Source organism: Mastomys coucha, unplaced genomic scaffold (assembly GCF_008632895.1).
Source record: "Mastomys coucha isolate ucsf_1 unplaced genomic scaffold, UCSF_Mcou_1 pScaffold1, whole genome shotgun sequence".
NCBI classification, from domain to species: Eukaryota; Metazoa; Chordata; class Mammalia; order Rodentia; family Muridae; genus Mastomys; species Mastomys coucha.
The window spans coordinates 71,284,050-71,295,056 of NW_022196891.1; the positions used below are offsets into that span (position 1 = coordinate 71,284,050).

The 11,007-nt window shown below is 40.4% G+C and overlaps 1 protein-coding gene across 1 annotated transcript; it reads left to right on the forward strand.

Annotated features, from left to right (window-relative positions):
* The first annotated feature begins 9,739 nt into the window (after window positions 1-9,739).
* Window positions 9,740-10,727, forward strand: LOC116071243 (olfactory receptor 6N1-like). The gene has a single exon (XM_031342721.1). The coding sequence runs from the start codon at window positions 9,750-9,752 to the stop codon at window positions 10,692-10,694; it is 945 nt and encodes a 314-aa protein (XP_031198581.1). The 5' UTR covers window positions 9,740-9,749; the 3' UTR covers window positions 10,695-10,727.
* The last annotated feature ends 280 nt before the right edge of the window (window positions 10,728-11,007 follow it).

The following is an 11,007-nucleotide window of genomic DNA, read 5'->3' on the forward strand; positions in this document are numbered from 1 at the left end:
ACACTTCAGATTTTATTCCCCTCCTGACTGTTTCCAATCCCATACCTCCTCACCGCTCCACTGTCTCCAGGAGAATGTCCCTACCCCACCAGACCTCTAAACTCCCTAGGGCCTCCAGTCTCTTGAGGGTTAGGTATATCTTCTCTAACTGAACTCACACTTGGCAGTCCTCTGCTCTATACATGTTGGGGACCTCATATCAGCTTTTGTATGCTGCCTGGCTGGTGTTCCAGTGTCTGAGAGATCCTGGGGGTCCAAGTTAACTGAGAGTGCTGGTCCTCTTACAGGGGTGCCCTCCTCCTCAGCTTCTTCCAGCTTTTCCCTAATTCAAGCCCAGGGGTCAGCAGCTTTTGTCCATTGGTTGGGTGCAAATATCTGCCTCTGACTCAGCTGCCTGTTGGGTCTTTTGGAGGTCAGTCATGTTAGGCCCCTTTTGCTAGAGCTCCATAGCCTCAGTACTAGTGTCAGGTCTTGGGGCCTCCCCTTGAGCTGGATTCCACTTTGGGCCCGTCGCTGGATCTCCTTGTCCTCAGAGTCCTCTCCGTTTCCATCCCTGCAGTTCTTTCAGACAGGAACAATTATGGGTCAGAGTTTTGACTGTGGAATGGCACTCTATTCTCTTCTGATCACTTGTCTTCTTACCTTTCTTGTGGTTACCAGCTCAGTTCTCTCTACTGGGGAAAACAAAAGGCAAGAAAAGGCTATTTTAGAGAAAAGGCTATTTGAGAGAAGTTTTTAATGGAGCCTAATGTTGTAATATCATGGCTTAAACTAAGATAAATTTTCCACTTACTCAAAAGTGAGTGGATTTCCTGTGTTAGCAGCCAAGAAAATTTGTAACAATGAGAGTAAATCTCCAAGCAACTGAAAGACTGTCTTTCCACTAATCAAGGCACAGTACTTTAAAGCCAACAAGAAATGGTACTTCTTCCAATGACTGGAGTTTACCCATGCAAATGTAAGGTTGTGTTTGCTGGGAGACTCGAGCCTTTTGTTGGGGCATGAGGAGAGAGGCTTTCTTCAGATCAAGTTCCAACTAATTGTCATTGTAGAAAGGCAAACATGTAGATGGAGGACAATAGAAAATACCAATCATTACATGGACTTGGGAGAAGGAGAAGAACAGGTCATTTTTAGGGCAGTGTGTTCCATATGGTAGCTGATTGTTACACATTTGTCCCAAACTGCAAAATGTACAGCATGGATTTGGCTGATGAAAACATATCATGCTCATATAGCAATTGTCTCTCTGTTTTGGGAAATGCTGATGATGAAGGAGGTGGTACATGTGTTGGAGCAAAGTATATATGGAAACTGTAGTGTAGACATCATTCATTTTAAATTGTCTTTCCTTTTCTCTTTAGTCTATCTATCATCTATCTATCTATCATCTATCATTTCTCTCTGTCTCTCTGCCTCTCTCTTTCTGTGTATTTGTGTGTGTGTGTGTGTGTGTGTGTGTGTGTGTGTGTGTGTGTGTGTGCTAGTGCACTCACACAAGCATATCCATGCCTAGTGATCATATGGAGGTCAGTGGACAACTTTCCTGCTACTTCATTGAGTCAACATAATAAAGAGAGGTAATTGGGTCTTTGAGTCAATCTTTTTATTCACTGAGTCATCTCTCTGGCCCTTGCACCATTTTCTATAAACCCCAAATTTCCCCAAACCATAAAGACAAATAAACCAAAAGTAACATCATACAATGTAAAGGTAACTGGATTTTTTGCAGTAAAACATATAAAGTATCTTTTTTTTTTTTATGATATTGAGACCTTGAGTGACTGCCCATGTGTTAAGTATGTAAGGTCTGTGAGGTAAGCCACAGGAGAGAGGACAGAAACTTAACAGTAATTGAACTTATTTTCCATGTCAAGCTTTAAACATTTCCCACGCTCTGATCCTTCCCTACAACTCATCAAGACGCTACTGCATTTACTGAACTGTCACAGCTGAGCTTTCCTTCCAGGAAGGGCAGGACCTTAGCTCCTTGGAGTCTCTTAGCCCTAGGCAAACTGCAGTTCATATACCTGAAGAGATTCAGATCTCTGAACCATGTCATGAGTCATGAATATCTCCAACATCTCGGAGATCTGGCCTCTGTCATAGATTAATGAGTTCTAAAAACCACCCAGTGTACACATAACTGAAGACCTCTAGGATTTTAGTTATCTACTGAACTCATCTCTAAACCAGTACCTCTAAGGTTTAGAAACCATCTCCTGTGTTTGGAATTAGTCTCAGTTATGCTGCTAAGAACGATAGCAGTCAGCAAAGTTTGGTTTCATTCTTTTGGTTTTTCGAGACAGGGTTTCTCTGTATAGCCCTGGCTGTCCTGGAACTCACTCTGTAGACCAGGCTGGCCTTGAACTCAGAAATCCACCTGTCTCTGCCTCCCAAGTGCTGGGATTAAAGGCGTGCACCACCACCGCCCGGCTTGGTTTCATCTTGTAGCAGCTTACTGTATGTTCACTTCAGTTATCTACTACTTTCAGTTTGCAAATTAGGCCAAAATGAATTCTGTAAATTGTGTGTTTTAAAATTGATCAAGTGTGGGATCAGAATTAAAGTCTAAGGGTTTTGATGGAATAGTCTATGATATTATTAACTTGTGTATTTTACTTTCAGTAGCACCTCAGAATCAAAATAAACATGTAAGTGTACAGCCATATAGGGATGTAAAGACAGGCAATTATTGAAACATTTTTGAAATGGAAAGATGAGCTTTCTTTTCATAAAACGGACAGCTTATAGCATGTTCTAAATGAGCAGAAAAGAACACAAAAATGGCTTAATTTGCTTGAGTTCACATGCTACATCTTTCCTCCACCTCATTCGCTCCTTTATGTATGTATGTGTGTAATCAAGAATCAATCTACTGGACTTGATTTGACACTTTCATTGCTGTCACCTTGATATTAGGATGGGATTTTTTTATCATACTTATTTTATACTCCATGTCATTTATCATAGTTTAGAAGTAGAGTTCAAAACACCATAAAGATCATGGAATCCAGTTACTTTCCTGTATTAAAGATTGAGTCCTGGGAAGGTCTGTGGCTCACTTTATACGGGGGAAAGCGAGGGGCAATGTCTGAATTTAAACTCTGGCCTGGCTGTCAGTCTAAGCCACATTATTACCTCCAATGAGTATAAGAAACAAATATATGATTTAGGGAACATCCCTGACATAACCAAGGAAAGGGAGTCCTACAAAGACGTACCCTAGAACAGCTTCTTTGACATCCTAGTCTCTGTTCCCATGATCCTAATTAGGACTAATTGGAGGAAGCAAAAGGAAGTGTCCCCGAAGCTTCCTACTATGTAACTCCTTCACTGGTGGTCTCCGAAGAGAAAACTCTAATAATTACTGAAGTTGAAGGTTCGTGTCATTAATTGGGCATAGACTTCCTCCTGGGAACTATTCCCTTGCTCTGGCTTCTGACTTCCCCAGCTTAATTAAGCAACTCGTTTGTTTTCTCATTAGCAAACTTGTTAATGTTGCACACTCTGTTCCCCTGAGTTGCTCTGAAGAAAAGTTTTGTGAGAGGATTCCTGAAGCTGCTTAAGGTCTGCCTCCCTCTTCCTTTTCCCTGGGAGACACATGCTGCAACAGGATGTGTTACATCAGTAGCCAGTCGTGGAGGTCAAAGTTCCTTGTCTTAGAAACAGGATATGGAAAAAATAATTGGGCTGGCTAAAGATAAGTTTGGTCAAGACAATTGCCTGAGATCTCCTGAAAAGGAAGAATATTGAAGAGTTGCTTTAAACACTCAGCTCAAACATTCCCAGGATCATTTCATGTCAGTGAGCCTTTGAGCAGAGAGGCACATGCATTCTGGTCTCCCCTCTTCATGGTTAGGATTTGTATAGTCCCTGAGCATTGTTTTGGCAGCTTATTATTTTTGCTCACACTTTTATTTTAATGGCACTCTAGTGAAACAAGACAGGTCATGATACGTGTACACCATTCTTCTTTTTTCAAATTCACACCAGAGGCTCCAGTTACTTATACTAGACACTGACGGTGCTAGCAGAATTTGCAACTAAGATTAGATGAGATGATATTTATTTATAACTGTCCATTTTTAAAATCCCATTTAGACCAGTCATAGGAATTTAACCAGACTCTATATATTTATAAACAACAACTTTGGAATTGAAGAGCAATATTCATTATTATGGGATAGGACCAATATCATTTGTACTGTATTCACTAATGGAACTGTACTCACCAGGACACAGAGCCTTAGAAAGACCCCACAATTAGTACAAGATTAGAGAGGAAATGATGCCTCTTGTGGTAATGGACTGGTTATGAGTGGGAGACAGATCTCCTGGATAAAATATAGGAAGACAGAAGTGAGTCCAGTAGTCAGAAATATTCCACAGTGAAGAGCAAATATAAGAGTTAAGTGTGGTCCTTAAAGGCGCTGGATTCAGAAGATGCAGGGCCTATCAACTTCTACATCCTCTGACCATTACCACTGAGGGTTCAGTCAGTGCCATTGTCTAGGCTTGAGTCCACATGCCTGGGGTCTTAGTCTTGCTGACTATTTCCATGGTAATGTTTTTTATCAAAATGTGACTAGGTAGGGTGTGTGTCCTGTTTTCCTTCACTGCTGTACAGCCTTGGCAAGATGTGGACCCACCTGTCTTACATAAAACTGAAACAAAACTCCCCAGAAAACACTAACTTCTCCATTTTAAAAAAGACAAAAGAACAAATCACATATGAAGGAACACATAGGAATATTATAAGTACAAAGTGAAAACATACAAGAATAGGAATTAGGAGTTAGAGCTTAGACTCCTTCCTCTCTCTCATTCTCTCTCTCTCTCTCTCTCTCTCTCTCTCTCTCTCTCTCTCTTTCAAGACAGGGTTTCTCTGTGTAGCCCTGGCTGTCCTGGAACTCACTCTGTAGACCAGGCTGACCTCGAACTCAGAAATCTGCCTGCCTCTGTCTCCCAAGTGCTGGGATTAAAGGCATGTGCCACCACTGCCCGGCAACTCCTTCCTTTCTTATGCCCACCTGGTTTCCTCACCACTCTCTCCTCTGAGATGACTTGCTTCAGCTCTATTTCTGGTGACTGAACTAAAAACCGAGGAGGAGATATAAAACTCCAAAGGATGCACAGCTCCTTAGAAAGAACCTGGCAGAGACAGACTAGCTACTCTATGAGTCTCGAATATTCTTAATAAAATTAATTTATATTTGGTCAATAATAGTCTTCATTTCTGAATTATACCAGGAGATGCCCACTTCTTTTTTTTAAAAAAAAAGTTTAGTTAGTTTGTTTGTTTGTGTATATGTGTGTTTGCATGTGTGTGCACACCTGGAAGTGCATGCTTCTTGCACATGTGCATTTGAGTACATGTAGAAAGCAAAGAACAAGGTTCATGAGGTGGTTATTTCCTACCAGGTGGGGCTTGGAGACAGGATTGAGGTTTTCAGGCTTAGTGGCAGATGCTGATACTCACGGATCCACCTACCTAGGCCACTATCCAATTTTACGTTTCTTTACACATCCTTTCTAAGAAAAGACCATGACAATTATTTAAAGTAAATATAGAAGCAATTCTGGACTGAGATTCATATATATGAAGAGACACACATTCATCCTTAGATGCATTTTGGCAATCTTGGCTGCTCTATCCTTGGCTTCTCTTCACTCCCTGAAAAACATGTCCTGGGTAGGGATGGTTTTTTCAGATTCTTTCCTGTTTAAGAAAGTTTGGTTCTGGGACTGCAGTACCATTTTGAGCTTAGGACCTTAAATGTGCAAGGCAAGCACTCTGCTTTCTGAGACCTCTTTCCTGCTCCACTCTGCTTTAAAAGGGAAAACACCTGATGCAGGTTCAGATGGGTAATTTCTGACGATGGTAAAGAGAGGGAAATATGTCTACACATATCTAGATATATTTTCTCCTTTTAGTTATAAAATTCTAGGCAAAAAGCCTCTCCTGAAATATATTTCCTTACCCATAAAACATAATAATGGATTCAAACTAAAGATGGAAAGAAATAAAACAAAGTAGCTGACTATGATCTGGGCACTTAAGAGGGTTTCTATCTGGTAACAGTTTCGCCTTTCCTCCAGACAAATGAGAGATGGTGCTTAGAAATGGGATTTACACATCATTTTCCATGGTTTGATCATTATTTCTAATAGTTTTTCTCCTTAATATCTTTGAATTTGTCTTTTAACCCCTTTGTTGCTTGACTTTCCCTCTTGTGAAATGAGGAGAGTAGATAAGCTGAGAGAATTTTTGTGTTAAAGTATTTGATACCTGTAAAACACATGGAAAAGTAAATGTCTTTGTGAGAAGGACACTACTTGAAACTTTTTACATATAAATTCCGTAATGGAGGTTCTTGCCTGGTTTTTACATATTTCACATTTATCACGTGCAGGTCAGTCAAACTGGTAATAAATCAACTCAGCCATTGCCTTTGTACCAATGTGTTCAGTGACACCCTGGAACATCCTGTCATTCTTCTTGCGTATGTGAAATGGGTACCATAGCATTTGTTTTCTCCTTGCTTTTTGTCTTCTGAGTGGCAGTTAGCTCAACCCATCTATATTGAGAAGTAGTTTGAAGGAGAACAGAATATGATCCAAACAGCACACTACTCGATGATAACCAAAAGAAGTGCTGAGCGTCTCCTGGAGCAAATTAATTCATCTCTAGGGTCTATACTTGATGATGAGGCCAAAAGACCTAAGGTCTTTCTATGGAGTCTTCAGCAGTCACCCAGCAATGCAAGCAAATATGTATGTGCTCATTGTTGATTGCTAGGGCAGGACACATTGTCATCATGCTGAAGTGAATTTTTAAGGTGAGCACAACTGTTCCAGTAGGTAATATAACTCTATCCTTTATAATAATCAAAGTAATTCACGGCACATAACACGAGTGAAGCTCTCAAACCTAGTTTCCCCATTTCTGGGCTTTGACACACACCATATTCATCAAAACAAAATTTAATTGTGTTTTTACAACTTGACAAGCAAACTAATGGAAGCATTTTTATACATTCTGGAAGATTGTTTTCCGTATCATTCCTGGAATGTATGTTCTCATTTTGATAGAGAAGATACGTGGTATCTCCTGTTTTTTTGTTATTGTTGTTGCTGCTGCTGCTGCTGTTGTTGTTATTGCTGCTGTTGTTGTTTTTTGTTTTGTTTTTTAACCAATCTTCTGCTGGGGAGCTCTTGAGTTGCTTTTGATCCCTTACAATTACAAATAATACTAAAAGGAAACGTATTTACATGTATGCATGCGTATTCACAGACACATGCAAACATATGCAAGATGAATTCCTAGAAATAGGATAACCTGAGATAACCTGACCTTTGTAAAAATGAGTATTATTTTATATTCCTGTAAGGATTTAAAATATCTCTTTGATTGACATGTTCCCAATCACATATGTTTGTAAACTTCCAGATCTTGGTGAACAGAAAAACAAAAAACAAAAAAACAAAAAAAAAAACCAAAACCATGAAGGAAATATCACAATGTAGTTTCAAATAGAACAAACCTTTTTTGTGAGTAAAACTGATAAATTTTCACATGTTTATATATCCTTTTTTTTAAGTCTCCATTTAAAGTTTATCTCACATAACAAATTAAACTTTTTGAGGAAAGAAACACTGTTCTCTCTAGCATCTTTTCCTATGTACAAGGTATGGAAAGCAAAAAGTGGTTCATGTATATGTGATTAATGAGTACAGACTCACTCCCGTGGTACTTGTCACTACAGGTGGTTGTTGTTTTATTATTATTATTATTATTATTATTATTATTATTATTATTATATCACTTTGAACTTTGGTTCATATTTTACCCCTAGGAAACAATACTATGAACAAATATACTGATAAAAAGGATATTTAGAGAACAACTACATTTTCTGTAAATTTGTTGCCTGTCTGTGGAATATGATTCCCAAACTGGGCTGCCTTGCCTGGCCTCAGTAGGAGAGGATGTGCCTAGTCCTGCAGGGCTGGGAGGCTACAGGGTTGGGGGAGGGAGCTCCACCCTCTTGGAGGAGAAGGAAAGCAGGAGATAGGAGTAAGCACTGTTTGAGGTGGGAACAGAAGTGGGGACAGTGATGGGGATGTAAAGTAAATAGTAGTAGTAGTAGTAGTAGTAGTAGTAATAATAATAATAATAATAATAATAATAATAATAATAATAATAATAATAAAGAGATTAAGGCACCAAAGGGGGAGATTCTCTGTAAAATTATTTTAAATAATTGTTCATCTCTTCCTTTGAAATCATTTCCCATGGAATTACTGTCAATTAGTTGTCTCTTACTGAAGTATAGATTTCATGACAGAAGCATCATCCCTGGTAGCAAGAAAGAAAAGAAGTCATCTGAGGAATAGAACTGGTGTGTTTTTCTTCTCTCTGTTGAACTTCTTGCTCCAGAGGGAGTGTGAGAGCTTATCACACTCACAGCTCCAGGGAACACCCAACGAAGAGCCTCTGGGAAAGCAGCGTTTCTAGGACCATTTCATATAAGTAGTTAGAGATAGGAATTGCCATTAAAGGGATGGCACTGGTGCTAATGCCACCAAATGGTCAGGTGATGCATGAAGGTGGTAGAGTGTAGGGGATTGCCAGAAGATTCTTATTGAAAGCAAGAGTTTTGATTTTGACCTTTCCTAGTGACTACCCTCAGGTTATGGAAGGAAAACTCAACCATAAAACTCACAAACATTTCCCAATACCCTGGGGAGATCAGAACTCCTAACAGTTTTAGAAACCAACTGCCAAATCTTGTTCCTCTTCTTCATTTTAGGGAACAGGAAGTTGGTTAAGGAAAAAAAATCCCCTAGTTCAGAGTATACAGCCCGGGTGTGTCAGAGCAAGGGCATGCAGCCAGTTCACAGCTGCTGCAAACTCTCTTTCCTGCTTGGGGATGCTGACTCATGTTTTTCTTCTTTGAAAATTCATACCGTCTGTCTCTCAAGAAGATCAGCTTTTAGAAGGTACGGTATGAATGTTGGGTGAACAATCAGTAGATATCCTGGACCTGAGGATGAACAATCATTAGAAATCATTAGAAATGGGCCTGATAGTGAATACTCATAGGAGATCATGGGCCTGTTGGGGAAAAATCATGGCATATCATGGGCCTGGGAGTGAATAATCATTATATTTCATGGGCCATTATATTTTAGGGATTAATCTTAGAGTGTCTGTATCATTATCATGCATAGATCACCTAATCTTCCCCTGCCAGAATAGTCACTGAAGTGTAAGACTTCCTGAAAAGGGTCACTATAATTGTCCTTAGACATCAAGCCTTTAGAACAGACCAATACTTCTAGATATTTTATTATTGTAAACTAGACGCACAGAGTCCTCAGGAAACAGAGAGAGATTGCAGTAGAAGTGTTCCATTTCCTTTTATTGACAATGGGATAGGGGAGAACTGGGTTGTTGGACTCTCAAGAGTTCAGTAGTAGAATATACACTAGGATAAACTAGGACTCTTCATTTCTAGTTCTAGTCCAGCCACTTACTGATGTTGTAGTCAATCATTTCACCTTGATGGAGATGGGAGGGGGCTGCAGCTCTGGTATCACAAGATAGGGATAGAATTAGATAAGATGCAAGCTCAGACATGTGCTCACAGTTGCTGCTCTTGGCTCTAGGAGTATTTCATGAAGAGATGGAGGATCCTGAAGTAGTTAATCTTGGACCTTAACTTCCCCTTCTCCTGGGTATCATGGATCATGTCAACTACACCTGGACCAGGACTTTCATCCTTGCTGGTTTCACTACCTCTGGCACCCTCAGACCTCTTGCCTTCCTGGGAATCCTGTGCATCTATCTCCTCACACTTGCAGGGAACTTGTTCATCATTATCTTGGTTCAGGCAGATTCAGGGCTGTCCACTCCCATGTACTTCTTTATCAGTGTCCTCTCCTTCCTGGAAATCTGGTATGTGAGCACCACAGTACCCACTTTGCTGCATACCCTGCTCCATGGGCATTCATCCATCCCCTCATCTGCATGCTTCATCCAGCTGTATGTCTTCCACTCCTTGGGCATGACAGAGTGCTACCTGTTAGGTGTCATGGCTCTGGACCGCTACCTTGCTATCTGTCGCCCATTACACTACCATTCACTCATGAGCAGACAGGTACAGCTATGGCTTGCAGGTGCCACTTGGGTGGCCGGCTTTTCAGCTGCCCTGGTGCCTGCAGGTCTCACTGCCAGTCTACCATATTGCTTGAAAGAAATAGCCCATTACTTTTGTGACCTGGCACCACTAATGCGATTGGCTTGTGTGAGCACAAGCTGGCATGCTAGGATTCATGGGGCAGTGATTGGTGTGGCCACTGGATGCAATTTTGTCCTCATCTTGGGACTCTATGGGGGTATTTTGACAGCTGTCCTGAAGCTGCCTTCAGCTGCCAGTCGAGCCAAAGCCTTCTCCACATGTTCCTCCCATATGACAGTAGTTGCGCTGTTCTATGCTTCTGCTTTTACAGTGTATGTGGGTTCCCCTCAGAGCAGACCTGAGGGCACTGACAAGCTTATTGCTTTAGTGTATGCCCTCCTGACTCCATTCCTCAACCCCATCATCTATTCCCTTCGCAACAAAGAGGTGAAAGTGGCTGTGAAGAGGGTCAGTGACAAGATCAGGACTTTGTTGAGGGACACCTAATTATCTCTTTGACATTACCCACATTTGGGGTAAATGCAAAAGCCAAATGGCTTGTTAATCATTTTGCAGAATCAAAATAAATGACAATCAGAGCATCACTGAATTTAACACTTACTATGCTGCACTCACTCACTCTCTTGGACAGATAAACTAAAGATACAGGAGAATGAAGGAAAGACATTTTTTTCTGAATCCACTTCAACATGTTGATGAAGAAATGTCACAGAAGATTAAAAACTGGCATAGAAAAATGTTTGAGCTATTTATCTATCTATCTATCTATCTATCTATCTATCTATCTATCTATCTATCT

Excerpts from the sequence above, each read along its gene's own strand:
- LOC116071243 (XM_031342721.1), top strand. The coding sequence starts at position 9,750 with ATGGATCATGTCAACTACACCTGGACCAGGACTTTCATCCTTGCTGGT.